The sequence below is a fragment of the Oncorhynchus masou genome, chromosome 30 (assembly GCF_036934945.1).
Source record: "Oncorhynchus masou masou isolate Uvic2021 chromosome 30, UVic_Omas_1.1, whole genome shotgun sequence".
Taxonomy (NCBI): domain Eukaryota; kingdom Metazoa; phylum Chordata; class Actinopteri; order Salmoniformes; family Salmonidae; genus Oncorhynchus; species Oncorhynchus masou.
The window spans coordinates 1,187,252-1,208,098 of record NC_088241.1 but is presented as its reverse complement, the minus strand read 5'-3'; the positions used below and the strand labels follow the sequence as shown (position 1 = coordinate 1,208,098).

The 20,847-nt window shown below is 46.5% G+C and overlaps 1 protein-coding gene across 1 annotated transcript in view; it reads right to left on the bottom strand.

Annotated features, from left to right (window-relative positions):
- The window catches only part of LOC135521756 (phosphatidylinositol 4-phosphate 5-kinase type-1 alpha-like), a 29,261-nt gene extending 9,725 nt beyond the window's left edge, over positions 1 to 19,536 (bottom strand). Inside the window, exons 1-4 of the mRNA XM_064947460.1 lie at positions 19,467 to 19,536; positions 1,282 to 1,316; positions 717 to 800; positions 360 to 490 (exon numbers count right to left, since the gene is read on the bottom strand). Coding sequence (XP_064803532.1) covers positions 360 to 490; positions 717 to 800; positions 1,282 to 1,316; positions 19,467 to 19,512 — 296 coding nt within the window. The 5' untranslated portion in view covers positions 19,513 to 19,536. The remainder of the gene's footprint in view (positions 1 to 359; positions 491 to 716; positions 801 to 1,281; positions 1,317 to 19,466) is intronic.
- Between the last annotated feature and the right edge of the window lie 1,311 nt (positions 19,537 to 20,847).

Below are 20,847 nucleotides of genomic sequence, written 5' to 3'. Positions count from 1 at the left end.
AGGGTGTTAATGAGTGCTGAATACAGGAAGACTTCTCTCAAGCATAAATGCAAGATGGGCACAGACCAGTGGTGTAGCACAGTTCAGGAAAAAATGGTTTCCTAGCTAATCTCATGCTATTTTACACATTTGCCATGAGGCTGAAAGAACGTGTTTCAGTTTTAAAGCCAATTTCCTGTAATTATAAACAATTCCTTCATAGTTTATGACATGTTCATATAGTATCTGGGGGGCCCAACTTATATTTTAGGGGGAGTCGGGGGGCCCCCATACCTCATGCAGGTGCTCCGGGGTAGTGTGCTACGTGTGACACAAACACGTCTAACACACACACAGTGACACACACACACACGTCTAACCTGGGGAAGAAGATGCTCTCGACCACCACAAAGTCCTGCATGAGAACATCTCTCTCAGCCTTCTGACTCAGGCTGCCCACAGTGTGAGTGATGCCCAGCTGAATTGCTCCTTTCAGGGCTGACGACGTGGTCTGGAGGGGGAAGTGGAAGAGAGAAATGGAGAAATGGAGGCTTGTCAAGAGAAATTGATAAATTCATTGGTTCCGAGGAATTCACATGTTATAATTAATCTATGATTCTCAAATGCTTGTGTACATTACATTCTGCGAGTCATCATTGGCTGTGGACGAGGAAGGGTTTCAGGCTACGGTAATTTTAGCACACGTGTGTGTGTGTGTGTGTTGACCCCATGCTGACCTTCTTATAGGTGGTCTCTCCAGTGTTCGTCTCAACTCCTCTGTGTCCAATGGTCTTCTTCATACTCTGACTGGATCCAGGAATCTGAGACACAGAGAGAGAGAAAGACAGGATGAAAGAGAAAGAGGGAGAGAGAGATGGAAGAGAAAGAGGGAGAGAGAGATGGAAGAGAGAGCATGGGAAGAAATAAAAGGTATTAAGAAACTAAAGAAATGCACTGTAGAGTTGTGTGTTTGACTCCATTAAAACAAGTTTCAGCGTCACCCTGTTCTCTCCATTGTTTGGTTTTATGACACACGGCTTAAAGGTAAACATCAGCCATTGACACACAGAAACCATCAAAACCAGTTCCCCCTCCCTTTCCACATATCCTGTGTCTTCTCCCTAGACAGAGAGGTGATACACAACACATCTTCACCAGGGTCTATAAATGTTGCGTAAATACACACACTGTTCCCTAAACCTAAAGGTAGTGGAAAACACAGTTTCATCAACAGTGCTCCAGCATCATCAGCAGAGTGCTGTAATTAGTGGATTTATGAGTCAGGGGTGGTGTCTGTCTTACCTCTGGAGATGCCACTTTCCGAGATGCACTGGACCCTTGAGAGAGAGAGAGAGGGGGAGAAAAAAGGAAAACATATTAGAGAGTATAGTGATGGGACTATTTTTGTTATTTTTGTTAGGCTCCTCCATGTTCCATGCTCAACTCAGTCCTCTTAGAATCTAATATTTACCAACAGAACCTAGCTAATAATCACAGAGCCAATTGTGCAAGTTCTCCCACATAAAAAGATGAGAGGCCTGTAATTTTCATCATATGTACACTTCAACTATGACAGACAAAATGAGAAGAAGGAAAATCCAGAAAATCACATTGTAGGATTTTTTATGAATTTATTTGCAAATTATGGTGGAAAATAAGTATTTGGTCACATACAAACAAGCAAGATTTCTGGCTCTCACAGACCTGTAACTTCTTCTTTAAGAGGCTCCTCTGTCCTCCACTCGTTACCTGTATTAATGGCACCTGTTTGAAGTCGTTATCAGTGTAAAAGACACCTGTCCACAACCTCAAACAGTCACACTCCAAACTCCACTATGGCCAAGACCAAAGAGCTGTCAAAGGACACCAGAAACAAAATTGTAGACCTGCACCAGGCTGGGAAGACTGAATCTGCAATAGGTAAGCAGCTTGGTTTGAAGAAATCAACTGTGGGAGCAATTATTAGGGAATGGAAGACATACAAGACCACTGATAATCTCCCTCGATATGGGGCTCCACGCAAGATCTCACCCCGTGAGGTCAAAATGATCACAAGAACGGTGAGCAAAAATCCCAGAACCACACAGGGGTACCTAGTGAATGACCTGCAGAGAGCTGGGACCAGTACATGTCCAGGCCCGTCTGAAGTTTTCTAGAGAGCATTTGGATGATCCAGAAGAAGATTGGGAGAATGTCATATGGTCAGATGAAACCAAAATAGAACTTTTTGGTAAAAACTCAACTCGTCGTGTTTGGAGGACAAAGAATGCTGAGTTGCATCCAAAGAACACCATACCTACTGTGAAGCATGGGGGTGGAAACAACATGCTTTGGGGCTGTTTTTCTGCAAAGGGACCAGGACGACTGATCTGTGTAAAGGAAAGAATGAATGGGGCCATGTATCGTGAGATTGAGTGAAAACCTCCTTCCATCAGCAAGGGCATTGAAGATGAAACGTGGCTGGGTCTTTCAGCATGACAATGATCCTAAAGACACCGCCCGGGCAACGAAGGAGTGGCTTCGCAAGAAGCATTTCAAGGTCCTGGAGTGGCCTAGCCAGTCTCCAGATCTCAACCCTATAGAAAATGTTTGGAGGGAGTTGAAAGTCTGTGTTGCCCAGCAACAGCCCCAAAACATCACTGCTCTAGAGGAGATCTGCATGGGGGAATGGGCCAAAATACCAGCAACAGTGTGTGAAAACCTTGTGAAGACTTACAGAAAACATTTGACCTCTGTCATTGCCAACAAAGGGTATATAACAGTATTGAGATAAACTTTTGTTATTGACCAAATACTTATTTTCCACCATAATTTGCATAATTTGCAATACATTAAAAATCCTACAATGTGATTTTCTGGATTTTTTTCTCATTTTGTCTGTCATAGTTGAAGTGTACCTATGATGAAAATTACAGGCCTCATCTTTTTAAGTGGGAGAACTTGCACAATTGGTGGCTGATTAAATGCTTTTTTGCCCCACTGTATGTTAAACTATCGTTTGACATCGAGATGTCATCATCAATGATGCGATCGTACAATCGCCCAACCCTAGTGTCCGAATTGCGTCATTGCATTCTTTCCACTCCATGCACAAAACCTAAAACTTCAACGTAATTTTGACTTGAGAAGAAATTTGTCACAGTAAATGCTTGACAACCACTCTAGTTAATTACAAAAACAGCCAGCAAATGTGTAATTTTCCACAGATGCCGAGCCATGGTTAGACCTACACAGCCACGGGAATGGATAGGCCTAGGCTAACTGCTGCTCCCATTCACATTGTGCTCTAGATTTACACCACTTTTCCCTCTAATGTTGCTTCCATGTCAGCCTGCCCTGGATGCTGTTGTGGTTGGGCCTTTGCCTCAAGCCTAAAACAATCCAGGAACCCTTGTACTTCAGTCACTGCTCAGGATGCATTGCATTTGTATGACGCTTTTCGCTAAATTCTAAAAAACCAAATGTTGTAGCTTGTAGTTACTACCCTTACTGACTGCCTATCTGTTACTTAGTGCCTCTCCATCTCCAGACAGTATAGTATTACAGCAGAAATCCCCTCTCATACGGTCTACCACAGAGCAGACACTGTGAGAGAGAGCATAGAGCAGCGGAAGGGCAACAAGTTAACTGTCCACTCGCTGCATAACACACCACGCACACACACAGAAATAGAGAGCGATGAGTGGACATAGCCTGGTATAAGGTTTAAAGGGGAACACCGGATACAGGCAAAGATCAGGATTAGAGGTTGGCCGATTAATCGGAATGGCCGCCTTCAAGTTTTCATAACAATCGGAAATCTGTATTTTTGGGCACTTATTTTTTTTCTTTTCATTTTTCATTTTTTTATACCTTTATTTAACTAGGCAAGTCAGTTAAGAACACATTCTTATTTTCAATGACGGCCTAGGAACGGTGGGGTGGGTTAACTGCCTCGTTCAGGGGCAGAACAGATTTTCACCCTGTCAGCTTCTGGGGTCTAATCTTGCAACTTTACAGTTAACTAGTCCAACACTAACCACCTGCCTCTCATTGCACTCTACGAGGAGCCTGCCTGTTATGCGAATGCAGTAGAAGCCAAGGTAAGTTGCTAGCTAGCATTAAACTTATCTTATAAAAAACAATTAATCATAATCACTAGTTATAACTACACATGGTTGATGATATTATTTGTTTATCTAGCGTGTCCTGCGTTGCATATAATCGATGCAATGCTGGGGGATGATTTAACAAAAGCGCATTTGCGAAAAAAGCACAATCGTTGGACGACTGTACCTAACCATAAACACCAATGCCTTTCTTAAAATCAATACACAGAAGTATAAATGTTTAAACCTGCATATTTAGCTAAAAGAAATCCAGGTTAGCAGGCAATATTAACCAGGTGAAATTGTGTCATTTCTCTTGCGTTCACTGCACGCAGAGTCAGTGTATATGCAACAATTTGGGCAGCCTGGCTCATTGCAAACTAAATTGCCAGAATTTTACGTAATTATGACATAAAATTGAAGGTTGTGCAATGCAACAACAATATTTAGACTTAGAGATGCCACCCGTTAGATAAAATACAGAACGGTTCCGTATTTCACTGAAAAAATAAATGATTTGTTTTCGAAATGATAGTTTCCGGATTCGACCATATTAATGACCAAAGGCTCGTATTTCTGTGTGTTATTATGTTATAATTAAGTCTATGATTTGATTGAGCAGTCTGACTGAGCGATGGTAGACATCAGCAGGCTCTTAAGCATTCATTAAAACAGCACTTACGTGCGTTTTGCCAGCAGCTTTTCGTAAGCACAGCTGGTGTAACCGATGTGAAATGGCTAGCTAGTTAGCTGGGTGTGCGCTAATAGCGTTTCAAGCGTCACTCGCTCTGAGACTTTTTATTTTATTTTTTACCTTTATTTAACTAGGCAAGACAGTTAAGAACAAATTCTTATTTTCAATGACGGCCTAGGAACAGTGGGTTAACTGCCTGTTCATGGGCAGAACGACAGATTTGTACCTTGTCAGCTCGGGGGTTTGAACTTGTAACCTTCCAGTTACTAGTCCGCCGCTCTAACCACTAGGCTACCCTGCCGCTTGCTCTGCAAGGGCCGCGGCCTTTGTGGAGCGATGGGTAACGCTGCTTTGAGTGTGGCTGTGGTCGATGTGTTCCTGGTTCGAGCCCAGATAGGGGCGAGGAGAGAGACGGAAGCTATACTCTTACACTGGCAATACTATAGTGCCTATAAGAACATCCAATAGTAGAGAAATAGTCCTATAAATCCTATATTAAGTACAACCTAAAACCTCTTACCTTGGAATATTGAAGTCTCATGTTAAAAGGAACCACCAACTTTCATATGTTCTGAGCAAGGAACTCAAACGTTAGCTTTTTTACATGGCATATATTGCACTTTTACTTCTCCAACACTTTGTTTTTGCATTATTTAAACCAAATTGAACATGTTTCATTATTTATTTGAAGCTAAATAGATTTTTATTGATGTATTATATTAAGTTAAAATAAGTGTTCATTCAGAATTGTTGTAATTGTCATTATTACAAATAAATACATTTTTTTTTTTAAATCAGCCGATTAAATCGGTATCTGCTTTTTTGGTCCGTCAATAATCAGTATCGGCGTTGAAAAATCATAAACGGTCGACCTCTAATCAGGATGGTGGGAGGAAATTACGAGAACTCTTGGCATCGACAGAGGGACATACGCCAGTCTCTGCAAAACATAACCCCAGTCTGATACTGTCCCTAGACCACTGGGTCCTCTACCACAGGTCTCTGGCAGACATAACCCCAGTCTGATACTGTCCCTAGACCCCTGGGTCCTCTACCACAGGTCTCTGGCAGATATAACCCCAGTCTGATACTGTGTCTAGACCCCTGGGTCCTCTATCACAGGTCTCTGGCAGATATAACCCCAGTCTGATACTGTGTCTAGACCACTGGGTCCTCTACCACTGTGTCTAGACCACTGGGTCCTCTACCACAGGTCTCTGGCAGACATAACCCCAGTCTGATACTGTCCCTAGACCCCTGGGTCCTCTATCACAGGTCTCTGGCAGATATAACTCCAGTCTGATACTGTGTCTAGACCACTGGGTCCTCTACCACAGGTCTCTGGCAGATATAACCCCAGTCTGATACTGTCCCTAGACCCCTGGGTCCTCTACCACAGGTCTCTGGCAGACATAACCCCAGTCTGATACTGTCCCTAGACCCCTGGGTCCTCTACCACAGGTCTCTGGCAGATATAACCCCAGTCTGATACTGTGTCTAGACCCCTGGGTCCTCTATCACAGGTCTCTGGCAGATATAACCCCAGTCTGATACTGTGTCTAGACCACTGGGTCCTCTACCACTGTGTCTAGACCACTGGGTCCTCTACCACAGGTCTCTGGCAGACATAACCCCAGTCTGATACTGTCCCTAGACCCCTGGGTCCTCTATCACAGGTCTCTGGCAGATATAACTCCAGTCTGATACTGTCCCTAGACCACTGGGTCCTCTACCACAGGTCTCTGGCAGATATAACCCCAGTCTGATACTGTGTCTAGACCACTGGGTCCTCTACCACTGTGTCTAGACCACTGGGTCCTCTACCACAGGTCTCTGGCAGACATAACCCCAGTCTGATACTGTCCCTAGACCCCTGGGTCCTCTATCACAGGTCTCTGGCAGATATAACTCCAGTCTGATACTGTCCCTAGACCACTGGGTCCTCTACCACAGGTCTCTGGCAGATATAACCCCAGTCTGATACTGTCCCTAGACCACTGGGTCCTCTACCACAGGTCTCTGGCAGACATAACCCCAGTCTGATACTGTCCCTAGACCACTGGGTCCTCTACCACAGGTCTCTGGCAGATATAACCCCAGTCTGATACTGTCCCTAGACCACTGGGTCCTCTATCACAGGTCTCTGGCAGATATAACTCCAGTCTGATACTGTCCCTAGACCACTGGGTCCTCTACCACAGGTCTCTGGCAGACATAACCCCAGTCTGATACTGTCCCTAGACCCCTGGGTCCTCTACCACAGGTCTCTGGCAGATATAACCCCAGTCTGATACTGTGTCTAGACCACTGGGTCCTCTACCACAGGTCTCTGGCAGACATAACCCCAGTCTGATACTGTCCCTAGACCCCTGGGTCCTCTACCACAGGTCTCTGGCAGACATAACTCCAGTCTGATACTGTCCCTAGACCACTGGGTCCTCTACCACAGGTCTCTGGCAGATATAACCCCAGTCTGATACTGTCCCTAGACCACTGGGTCCTCTACCACAGGTCTCTGGCAGATATAACCCCAGTCTGATACTGTCCCTAGACCACTGGGTCCTCTACCACAGGTCTCTGGCAGACATAACTCCAGTCTGATACTGTGTCGAGACCACTGGGTCCTCTACCACAGGTCTCTGGCAGACATAACCCCAGTCTGATACTGTCCCTAGACCACTGGGTCCTCTACCACAGGTCTCTGGCAGATATAACCCCAGTCTGATACTGTGTCTAGACCACTGGGTCCTCTACCACAGGTCTCTGGCAGATATAACCCCAGTCTGATACTGTGTCGAGACCACTGGGTCCTCTACCACAGGTCTCTGGCAGACATAACTCCAGTCTGATACTGTGTCTAGACCACTGGGTCCTCTACCACAGGTCTCTGGCAGACATAACCCCAGTCTGATACTGTGTCTAGGACCCCTGGGTCCTCTACCACAGGTCTCTGGCAGACATAACCCCAGTCTGATACTGTGTCTAGGACCCCTGGGTCCTCTACCACAGGTCTCTGGCAGACATAACCCCAGTCTGATACTGTGTCGAGACCACTGGGCCCTCTACCACAGGTCTCTGGCAGACATAACTCCAGTCTGATACTGTGTCGAGACCACTGGGTCCTCTACCACAGGTCTCTGGCAGATATAACTCCAGTCTGATACTGTCCCTAGACCCCTGGGTCCTCTATCACAGGTCTCTGGCAGATATAACTCCAGTCTGATACTGTCCCTAGACCACTGGGTCCTCTACCACAGGTCTCTGGCAGATATAACCCCAGTCTGATACTGTCCCTAGACCACTGGGTCCTCTACCACAGGTCTCTGGCAGATATAACCCCAGTCTGATACTGTCCCTAGACCACTGGGTCCTCTACCACAGGTCTCTGGCAGACATAACTCCAGTCTGATACTGTGTCGAGACCACTGGGTCCTCTACCACAGGTCTCTGGCAGACATAACCCCAGTCTGATACTGTCCCTAGACCACTGGGTCCTCTACCACAGGTCTCTGGCAGATATAACCCCAGTCTGATACTGTGTCTAGACCACTGGGTCCTCTACCACAGGTCTCTGGCAGATATAACCCCAGTCTGATACTGTGTCGAGACCACTGGGTCCTCTACCACAGGTCTCTGGCAGACATAACTCCAGTCTGATACTGTGTCTAGACCACTGGGTCCTCTACCACAGGTCTCTGGCAGATATAACCCCAGTCTGATACTGTCCCTAGACCACTGGGTCCTCTACCACAGGTCTCTGGCAGATATAACCCCAGTCTGATACTGTGTCTAGACCACTGGGTCCTCTACCACAGGTCTCTGGCAGATATAACCCCAGTCTGATACTGTGTCGAGACCACTGGGTCCTCTACCACAGGTCTCTGGCAGACATAACTCCAGTCTGATACTGTGTCTAGGACCCCTGGGTCCTCTACCACAGGTCTCTGGCAGACATAACCCCAGTCTGATACTGTGTCTAGGACCCCTGGGTCCTCTACCACAGGTCTCTGGCAGACATAACCCCAGTCTGATACTGTGTCGAGACCACTGGGCCCTCTACCACAGGTCTCTGGCAGACATAACTCCAGTCTGATACTGTGTCGAGACCAATGGGTCCTCTACCACAGGTCTCTGGCAGATATAACCCCAGTCTGATACTGTCCCTAGACCCCTGGGTCCTCTACCACAGGTCTCTGGCAGACATAACCCCAGTCTGATACTGTCCCTAGACCCCTGGGTCCTCTACCACAGGTCTCTGGCAGATATAACCCCAGTCTGATACTGTGTCTAGACCCCTGGGTCCTCTATCACAGGTCTCTGGCAGATATAACCCCAGTCTGATACTGTGTCTAGACCACTGGGTCCTCTACCACTGTGTCTAGACCACTGGGTCCTCTACCACAGGTCTCTGGCAGACATAACCCCAGTCTGATACTGTCCCTAGACCCCTGGGTCCTCTATCACAGGTCTCTGGCAGATATAACTCCAGTCTGATACTGTCCCTAGACCACTGGGTCCTCTACCACAGGTCTCTGGCAGATATAACCCCAGTCTGATACTGTGTCTAGACCACTGGGTCCTCTACCACTGTGTCTAGACCACTGGGTCCTCTACCACAGGTCTCTGGCAGACATAACCCCAGTCTGATACTGTCCCTAGACCCCTGGGTCCTCTATCACAGGTCTCTGGCAGATATAACTCCAGTCTGATACTGTCCCTAGACCACTGGGTCCTCTACCACAGGTCTCTGGCAGATATAACCCCAGTCTGATACTGTCCCTAGACCACTGGGTCCTCTACCACAGGTCTCTGGCAGACATAACCCCAGTCTGATACTGTCCCTAGACCACTGGGTCCTCTACCACAGGTCTCTGGCAGATATAACCCCAGTCTGATACTGTCCCTAGACCACTGGGTCCTCTATCACAGGTCTCTGGCAGATATAACTCCAGTCTGATACTGTCCCTAGACCACTGGGTCCTCTACCACAGGTCTCTGGCAGACATAACCCCAGTCTGATACTGTCCCTAGACCCCTGGGTCCTCTACCACAGGTCTCTGGCAGATATAACCCCAGTCTGATACTGTGTCTAGACCACTGGGTCCTCTACCACAGGTCTCTGGCAGACATAACCCCAGTCTGATACTGTCCCTAGACCCCTGGGTCCTCTACCACAGGTCTCTGGCAGACATAACTCCAGTCTGATACTGTCCCTAGACCACTGGGTCCTCTACCACAGGTCTCTGGCAGATATAACCCCAGTCTGATACTGTCCCTAGACCACTGGGTCCTCTACCACAGGTCTCTGGCAGATATAACCCCAGTCTGATACTGTCCCTAGACCACTGGGTCCTCTACCACAGGTCTCTGGCAGACATAACTCCAGTCTGATACTGTGTCGAGACCACTGGGTCCTCTACCACAGGTCTCTGGCAGACATAACCCCAGTCTGATACTGTCCCTAGACCACTGGGTCCTCTACCACAGGTCTCTGGCAGATATAACCCCAGTCTGATACTGTGTCTAGACCACTGGGTCCTCTACCACAGGTCTCTGGCAGATATAACCCCAGTCTGATACTGTGTCGAGACCACTGGGTCCTCTACCACAGGTCTCTGGCAGACATAACTCCAGTCTGATACTGTGTCTAGACCACTGGGTCCTCTACCACAGGTCTCTGGCAGATATAACCCCAGTCTGATACTGTCCCTAGACCACTGGGTCCTCTACCACAGGTCTCTGGCAGATATAACCCCAGTCTGATACTGTGTCTAGACCACTGGGTCCTCTACCACAGGTCTCTGGCAGATATAACCCCAGTCTGATACTGTGTCGAGACCACTGGGTCCTCTACCACAGGTCTCTGGCAGACATAACTCCAGTCTGATACTGTGTCTAGGACCCCTGGGTCCTCTACCACAGGTCTCTGGCAGACATAACCCCAGTCTGATACTGTGTCTAGGACCCCTGGGTCCTCTACCACAGGTCTCTGGCAGACATAACCCCAGTCTGATACTGTGTCGAGACCACTGGGCCCTCTACCACAGGTCTCTGGCAGACATAACTCCAGTCTGATACTGTGTCGAGACCACTGGGTCCTCTACCACAGGTCTCTGGCAGATATAACTCCAGTCTGATACTGTCCCTAGACCCCTGGGTCCTCTATCACAGGTCTCTGGCAGATATAACTCCAGTCTGATACTGTCCCTAGACCACTGGGTCCTCTACCACAGGTCTCTGGCAGATATAACCCCAGTCTGATACTGTCCCTAGACCACTGGGTCCTCTACCACAGGTCTCTGGCAGATATAACCCCAGTCTGATACTGTCCCTAGACCACTGGGTCCTCTACCACAGGTCTCTGGCAGACATAACTCCAGTCTGATACTGTGTCGAGACCACTGGGTCCTCTACCACAGGTCTCTGGCAGACATAACCCCAGTCTGATACTGTCCCTAGACCACTGGGTCCTCTACCACAGGTCTCTGGCAGATATAACCCCAGTCTGATACTGTGTCTAGACCACTGGGTCCTCTACCACAGGTCTCTGGCAGATATAACCCCAGTCTGATACTGTGTCGAGACCACTGGGTCCTCTACCACAGGTCTCTGGCAGACATAACTCCAGTCTGATACTGTGTCTAGACCACTGGGTCCTCTACCACAGGTCTCTGGCAGATATAACCCCAGTCTGATACTGTCCCTAGACCACTGGGTCCTCTACCACAGGTCTCTGGCAGATATAACCCCAGTCTGATACTGTGTCTAGACCACTGGGTCCTCTACCACAGGTCTCTGGCAGATATAACCCCAGTCTGATACTGTGTCGAGACCACTGGGTCCTCTACCACAGGTCTCTGGCAGACATAACTCCAGTCTGATACTGTGTCTAGGACCCCTGGGTCCTCTACCACAGGTCTCTGGCAGACATAACCCCAGTCTGATACTGTGTCTAGGACCCCTGGGTCCTCTACCACAGGTCTCTGGCAGACATAACCCCAGTCTGATACTGTGTCGAGACCACTGGGCCCTCTACCACAGGTCTCTGGCAGACATAACTCCAGTCTGATACTGTGTCGAGACCAATGGGTCCTCTACCACAGGTCTCTGGCAGATATAACTCCAGTCTGATACTGTGTCTAGAACACGGGGTCCTCTACCACAGGTCTCTGGCAGACATAACCCCAGTCTGATACTGTGTCTAGACCACTGGGTCCGCTTCCACAGGTCTCTGGCAGACATAACCCCAGTCTGATACTGTGTCTAGACCACTGGGTCCTCTACCACAGGTCTCTGGCAGATATAACCCCAGTCTGATACTGTGTCTAGACCACTGGGTACTCTACCACAGGTCTCTGGCAGACATAACTCCAGTCTGATACTGTGTCTAGACCCCTGGGTCCTCTACCACAGGTCTCTGGCAGATATAACCCCAGTCTGATACTGTGTCGAGACCACTGGGTCCTCTACCACAGGTCTCTGGCAGACATAACTCCAGTCTGATACTGTGTCTAGACCACTGGGTCCTCTACCACAGGTCTCTGGCAGACATAACCCCAGTCTGATACTGTGTCTAGGACCCCTGGGTCCTCTACCACAGGTCTCTGGCAGACATAACCCCAGTCTGATACTGTGTCTAGGACCCCTGGGTCCTCTACCACAGGTCTCTGGCAGACATAACCCCAGTCTGATACTGTGTCGAGACCACTGGGCCCTCTACCACAGGTCTCTGGCAGATATAACCCCAGTCTGATACTGTGTCGAGACCACTGGGTCCTCTACCACAGGTCTCTGGCAGATATAACCCCAGTCTGATACTGTCCCTAGACCACTGGGTCCTCTACCACAGGTCTCTGGCAGACATAACCCCAGTCTGATACTGTGTCGAGACCACTGGGTCCTCTACCACAGGTCTCTGGCAGACATAACTCCAGTCTGATACTGTGTCGAGACCACTGGGTCCTCTACCACAGGTCTCTGGCAGATATAACCCCAGTCTGATACTGTGTCGAGACCACTGGGTCCTCTACCACAGGTCTCTGGCAGATATAACCCCAGTCTGATACTGTGTCTAGACCCCTGGGTCCTCTACCACAGGTCTCTGGCAGATATAACCCCAGTCTGATACTGTGTCGAGACCACTGGGTCCTCTACCACAGGTCTCTGGCAGACATAACTCCAGTCTGATACTGTGTCTAGACCACTGGGTCCTCTACCACAGGTCTCTGGCAGACATAGCTCCAGTCTGATACTGTGTCTAGACCACTGGGTCCTCTACCACAGGTCTCTGGCAGACATAACCCCAGTCTGATACTGTGTCTAGGACCCCTGGGTCCTCTACCACAGGTCTCTGGCAGACATAACCCCAGTCTGATACTGTGTCGAGACCACTGGGCCCTCTACCACAGGTCTCTGGCAGACATAACTCCAGTCTGATACTGTGTCGAGACCACTGGGTCCTCTACCACAGGTCTCTGGCAGATATAACTCCAGTCTGATACTGTGTCTAGACCACTGGGTCCTCTACCACAGGTCTCTGGCAGACATAACCCCAGTCTGATACTGTGTCTAGACCACTGGGTCCGCTTCCACAGGTCTCTGGCAGACATAACCCCAGTCTGATACTGTGTCTAGACCCCTGGGTCCGCTTCCACAGGTCTCTGGCAGACATAACCCCAGTCTGATACTGTGTCTAGACCCCTGGGTCCTCTACCACAGGTCTCTGGCAGACATAACCCCAGTCTGATACTGTGTCGAGACCACTGGGTCCTCTACCACAGGTCTCTGGCAGATATAACCCCAGTCTGATACTGTGTCGAGACCCCTGGGTCCTCTACCACAGGTCTCTGGCAGACATAACCCCAGTCTGATACTGTGTCGAGACCACTGGGTCCTCTACCACAGGTCTCTGGCAGATATAACCCCAGTCTGATACTGTGTCTAGACCACTGGGTCCTCTACCACAGGTCTCTGGCAGATATAACCCCAGTCTGATACTGTGTCTAGACCACTGGGTCCTCTACCACAGGTCTCTGGCAGACATAACCCCAGTCTGATACTGTGTCTAGACCACTGGGTCCTCTACCACAGGTCTCTGGCAGACATAACCCCAGTCTGATACTGTCCCTAGACCACTGGGTCCTCTACCACAGGTCTCTGGCAGATATAACCCCAGTCTGATACTGTGTCTAGACCACTGGGTCCTCTACCACAGGTCTCTGGCAGATATAACCCCAGTCTGATACTGTCCCTAGACCACTGGGTCCTCTATCACAGGTCTCTGGCAGATATAACCCCAGTCTGATACTGTCCCTAGACCCCTGGGTCCTCTACCACAGGTCTCTGGCAGATATAACCCCAGTCTGATACTGTCCCTAGACCACTGGGTCCTCTACCACAGGTCTCTGGCAGATATAACCCCAGTCTGATACTGTCCCTAGACCACTGGGTCCTCTACCACAGGTCTCTGGCAGACATAACCCCAGTCTGATACTGTGTCTAGACCACTGGGTCCTCTACCACAGGTCTCTGGCAGACATAACCCCAGTCTGATACTGTCCCTAGACCACTGGGTCCTCTACCACAGGTCTCTGGCAGACATAACCCCAGTCTGATACTGTGTCTAGACCACTGGGTCCTCTACCACAGGTCTCTGGCAGACATAACCCCAGTCTGATACTGTCCCTAGACCACTGGGTCCTCTACAATAGGCAATGACTAAACTTTTTCCATCACCCAAACTAAGCTTGGGACTTTCCCTGTGACTCACCGAGTTGCCATCTTCCTTTTTGGTAGGGATGTGCTCATTACCAATCCTCTCTAAGAATAAATTCAACCCTGCAGACCCCAGGCACAGCCCCAACTTTATTCAGCCCAAAAGATAACATCCAATAGCCTATTGTAAAACATTGCCAATTTGTGCGACAAACATGCCAACATAGAGAAACACAGCAAACACGTGTGTGAAAAATCTAGAAGCAAAATATATCTGATATTTTCTCAATATTTTCACATCGTCATGACAATGCTTGAAATATGTGCTCCTCACAAAAGGATTCACCATTTAAAATTGTGTGCGTGTGTGAGATTTGCCTTCTCACCCACTCCATGAGAACTTCAGGCCTGTAACCAATAGCAACGGCTATTTCTGAGTTTCAACATAGTGATATTACAACCAGTTGGCAAAAAAACGTGTCTGCTGTTATTGTAATAGTGTGGGCAGGTCAGAGTTATGTTGAGGACAGTGAGAGGCAAGAGGAGGGAGACCTACTGAAAATATATCATGGAAAGGTGGGGTACTGATAGCGAAACAGGAAACAGCCTAACGGCTACTTGTCTGTGATATTAGGCTAGGCCTATTCAAATTGTGAGATGGATGAAATCAATCAATTAAACCAATCCACATTACTTGAGCAAACACCACAAGTATTAGTTATTTCAGGGAGTGGAGAGGCACTGTGTCTTGCTAAACCATGTTGTAGCCATTTTACTGCAAAATGCATTGCACACACAATAGAAAGCAAGCACGAGCAATAGAAAACAACCGTTAACAGCCTGTATTTGATCTACTCGTCCTTTGCTTGCTCTCATCTTGCTCAAATGCCACAAAGCCCTGTAATGCCTGTAAGAGGCACTCACAGGAACGAAGCACACACTCAGCTGCTCCCTCACACACAAACACACACTGCAACACCATGCAGGTACCTCTCTGCAAGGCTCTCCTCCAGAACTGAGTCCTAATGTCTATGGAAGAAGATACAGAACAACCACAACCAGTTACACATGAACAAGGCATGCATGCAACCGAATTAGGCTTCAATCACATTGCTCTCCTCTAAATTAGCCTAAATGGACCACATGCTACAGAGATCTAGAAACAAGCAGCGCTCCATTTAAGAAAAGCTTGTTTTTACAATTGGATTTAAATAACATCCTAGTGCGACATTGTGTCCAAACATTTCCACAGTTACAATGAGTGTGCGTGCACACTAAACATATCTCCCAGTGCCAGCGCAGTTCAGTTCAAAACACATGTTGGCTGTTTGCCTGCTAGCAGCCTGTACTGTAGCCTGCATGTAGAGCAATAATATGGGACACTCCCCTATTTTTGTCTGACAGAGTAGAGTAAATGTGCTGGTTATTGGCCTAATTTATGAACTTATACAGTACCAGTCAAAAGTATGGACACCTACTCATTCCAGGGTTTTTATTTGTACTTTTTTCGACATTGTAGAATAATAGTGAAGACATCAAAACTATGATATAACACATATGGAATCATGTAGTGACCAAAAAAGCTAAACAAATCAAAATATTTCATATTTTGAGATTCTTCAAAGTAGCCACCTTAACCTTGATGACAGCTTTGGCACTATTGGCATTCTTTCAACCAGCTTCATGAGGTAGTCACCTGGAATGCAATTTAATTAGCAGGTGTGCCTTGTTAAAAGTTAATTTGTGGAATTTCTTTCCTTCTTAATGCATTTGAGCCAATCAGTTTCTTCAAGTGCAGTCACAAAAAAGCACTGTGATGAAACTGGCTCTCATGAGGACCACCACAGGAAAGGAAGACCCAGAGTTACCTCTGCTGCAGAGGTTAAGAACAAATTCTTATTTACAATGACGGCCTAAGAACAGTGGGTTCAGGGGCAGGACAACAAATTTTTACCTTGTCAGCTTGGGGATTCAAACTAGCAACCTTCCAGTTACTGGCCCAGCACTCTAAGCTACCTGCCGCCTCAGAAATTGCAGCCCAAATAAATGCTTCACAGAGTTCAAGCAACAGACATCTCAACATCAACTGTTCAGCGTGAATCAGGCCTTCATGGTCAAATTGCTGCAAACAAATCACTAAAAGGACACCAATAAGAAGAAGAGACTTGCTTGAGCCAAGAAAAACAAACATTGGACATTAGACCGGTAGAAATCTGTCCTTTGGTCTGATGAGTCCAAATGTGAAATGTTTGGTTCCAACCGGCATGTCTTTGTGAGACGCAGAGCAGGTGAATGGATGATCTCTGCATATGTGGTTCCCACCACGATGCATGGGAGAGATGTGATGGTGCTTTGCTGGTGACATTGTCAGTGATTTATTTAGAATACAAGGCACACCTAACCAGATTGGCTACCACAGCATTCTGCAGCAATACGCCATCACATCTGGTTTGGCTTAGTGGGGCTATCATTTGTTTATCAACAGAACAATGACCCAAAACACACCTCCAGGCCGTGTAAGGGATATTTGACCAAGGAGAGTGATGAGTGCTGCATCTGATGACCTGGCCTCCAAAATCAGCCGACCTCAACCCAATTGAGATGGATTGGGATGAGTTGGACCATAGAGTGAAGGAAAAGCAGCCATCAAGTATTATTATTATTATCAAGTGCTCAGCATATGTGGGAACTCCTTCAAAAAGTATTCCTCATGAAGCTGGTTGAGAGGAGGCCAAGAGGGTGCAAAGCTGTCATCAATACAAAGGGTGGCTACTTTGAAGAATCTCAAATATAAAATATATTTTTATTTGTTGAACACTTTTTTGGTTACTACATGATTCCATATGTATTATTTCATAGTTTTGATGTATTCACTATTATTCTACAATGTAGAAATAAAGAAAAACTGTGCAATGAATGTGTCCACACTTTTGACTGGTACTGTATATAGTGAGAACACCCTGTATCATTTGTATGTGTGTGTGTGTTCACTGGCCTAGTTCGCAGTCCTGTAGTCAGACTTAGATCCCCATAAAGCAATCAGGCTTGTTATTGCGGGACCAAAACAGACATGTCTATTCTCATGACCTGACTCAAACTGGCTAGCTACTACAGTACCAAGGGAAGATCAACTGTAACAAACACCGTAGTCAAGCTGATAAGAGCCTGTAAGATAACAGGCTTAGAAAGGTGGAGAACTCTCTTCTGTCCTGACCCAGCGTCACTGTTCACATCATAACCTCTGATATCAACTGATTCTGAACAAGTGAATAATGTGACCACAACCAAAAACCAAATAAGTCAGGACTAGACCTGGGGAAATAAACCAAAAATGATCAACACTGATCACTTATCGCAGGCATTTTGCTGATATCGTTAATTTTGATCCATAGCCTATACTAGAAAAATGTGAAGTTTGAAATTAAATAAGTTAGCTAATTTGGGCAATTGTTAATGGGACAATTGATAACTACAACCATCAAACCAGTAGTAGTATAAAGGTTGCTTTAAAAAAAACTGTGGCGAATATTAATGGGGCGGCAGGGTAGCCTAGTGGTTAGTGTGTTGGGCTAGTTTTTTTTATTTTACCTTTATTTAACCAGGCAAGTCAGTTAAGAACAAATTCTTATTTTCAATGACGGCCTGGGAACAGTGGGTTAACTGCCTGTTCAGGGGCAGAACGACAGATTTGTACCTTGTCAGCTCGGGGGTTTGAACTCGCAACCTTCCGGTTGCTAGTCCAACGCTCTAACCACTAGGCTACCCCGGAAGGTTGCAAGTTCAAATCCCCGAGCTGACAAGGTACAAATCTGTCGTTCTGCCCCTGAACAGGCAGTTAACCCACTGCTCCTAGGCCGTCATTGAAAATAAGAATTTGTTATTAAATAAAGGTTAAATAAATTAATGTTATAAACGTATCATTCTCGCACTAATTCAGGCGATATGGATATGTACCGATCCCAGCTCTAGTCAGGACTCCCCGTGAATTCCTCTTCCTCTCTGTGACTTCCAGTGAAGTTCTCTGTAAATGTGCTGGAATGATGACAGAGCACCACATAGGTCTACATCACTCAGACTATTGCTTATTATCAGGTGGCAGGTAGGTTAGAGCGTTGGGCCAGTAACTAAGGTAGAAAGATCGAATCCCCGAGCTGACAAGGTAAAACTCTGTCGTAATTCTTCTGGACAAGACAGTTAAATTTAACTAGGCAACTGTCCAGATTTTAAAAATATCTCCCGTGGAAGCGAAATCTATATCCATTCCACCCTAAACTAACGTTACTTAACCTGTTTTTTTTCATGAGTCCAGAAGCTGCAGAACAACATTACTGTGTCAACAACATAGACATGACCACCACTTTCTATCCACGAAAACAATTGTGCTGGCATTACAAGTAAATATTCAACACACACCTAGTTAGCATTGCCGGCTGGCCTCAGTTTGTTGGGTTGGCTAGTTAGCCAGCTAACATCAATTAACAGGCGTTTTGTCCTACTACGAGATGCGGCAAAATATGACAAAAGATCAACAAAGGCCCACTGGTTTCGAGCATGGAAAATAGTTAGAGGCAGTAAATTAGCCAACTACTGTAGTTAGTTAACACTGCTGGAGTTGGAGAATTTGCCCCATTCAGGGTGACCTAACATTAACTAGCTACATATTATTGAAAATAACCAAATGTTCGGGTGCGACTATCCCATCCCAAGCCCTAATTACAAACACCATAAAGTACATGACCCAATTTCAAGCGTAACGTTAGATGCCTAGCTAGCTATAACGCAATCCATCCGATCCGATTGTTGACGTTAGCAAACTGGCTAACAGCAACGGTGATAACGTTAGCTAGCTCAGACAGGAGAAATTAAGTCAGTTGAATTGAGACAAAATGACCATATTCAGCTACAGGCTGTGCTGAATCTGTAGCTACGTTAATTAATTGCATTTTCGTGCAAACTACTTCACGGAGACCTTAATTAGTTATTATAGATACCTGTCGGAGCAGTCAATCCCGAATCAACTGGAACGGCGGTCGCCATTTTGGATTGGCCGGTATCGGAACAGATAGAACAAATCTTTGGTATGGGTATCCACCTAGCTAGTAGATGGCCAGCGGCAAAGTCAAAATAGGCTATATCGTAAAAATATATGAAAACCAAAATGTGCTATTTGGTCTAAATTTGGGGATATGGTTAGACATACGGTTAGCAGTGTGGTTCTGGTTAGATTTAAAATAAAAATGTAAGAAGATAAATTGTAGAAATAGGCTGGTTTATGACTTTGTGTATTTCCCTTAGACCGGTTCGTACATAAAACATACTAATTCAGGCAGCAAAGGCATCGATTTAATGGCGGGGGGGGGGGGACAGAGATAATATGCATACTTTCTTTATGAAACACCATTTTCCACCATCATAATAGATAAGAGTTGGTAATGCAATTTGCGCTCTTCTTCTTCTTCTTCTTCATCATCATCTTCTTCTTCGATGACGTTTAACGGCGGTTGGCATCCAATAAACTTGCATTACCGCCACCTACCAGACTGGAGTACAACTCCCTTATACTTTCCTTGAAAAAATAAATAAACAAATATCCTATCATCTAATACTACAACAAATGAATAAAATGAACACCACCCTATTCCACTATTTAAATCTATTTAGTCCTACCTCAGGCCAACAACCTTAACACATCCTGTAATTCTTCTGATGTCAAGCCTGCACACCCAAATACCTCTCTGCAGTTGCCACCACAACCTCATTTTTTTGCGACTTAGGTTCCATCCCTGCAGTACAGTTGATAACCATTGCTATAAATGTCCATAATCCAATCTTCCTGAAACTTATATCACTTGTTGGCATATCCCTCTGTACTGGTACAGATCTACAACTCACATCACCCCTCTCATGATCCCTCCCCTTGACCCATCTTACTATACATTTACATTTAAGTCATTTGGCAGACGCACTATACTTTCTTCACTGCCTCAGCATATGGCAACTTCTGCACTACTCTAACCCTGGAAACCTCAACCTGCCTCTCTTGCACTGGACATTTTTTATCCTCAGCCCCATAGGCATCCCTACAACTAACACATATCACTACCTTCCCCAATGCTACACATTCCTTTGTCTCATGCCCTTCTGCACACTTCTCACAACTAGGAACTTCCCTCCAACACACTGCTGCCACATGCCCAAAAGCTTGACACCTGTAACAACGTAATGTATTTGGGACAAAATCTCATACAAGATAACTTAAATATCCTCACATCACATTGTTGGGCAAAGACTCAACATCAAAACTCAAAAGAACAGACAATGACTCTTCTGTTTCACCACTTGCCATGTTGTCTGCGTCGCACCAAATGACAA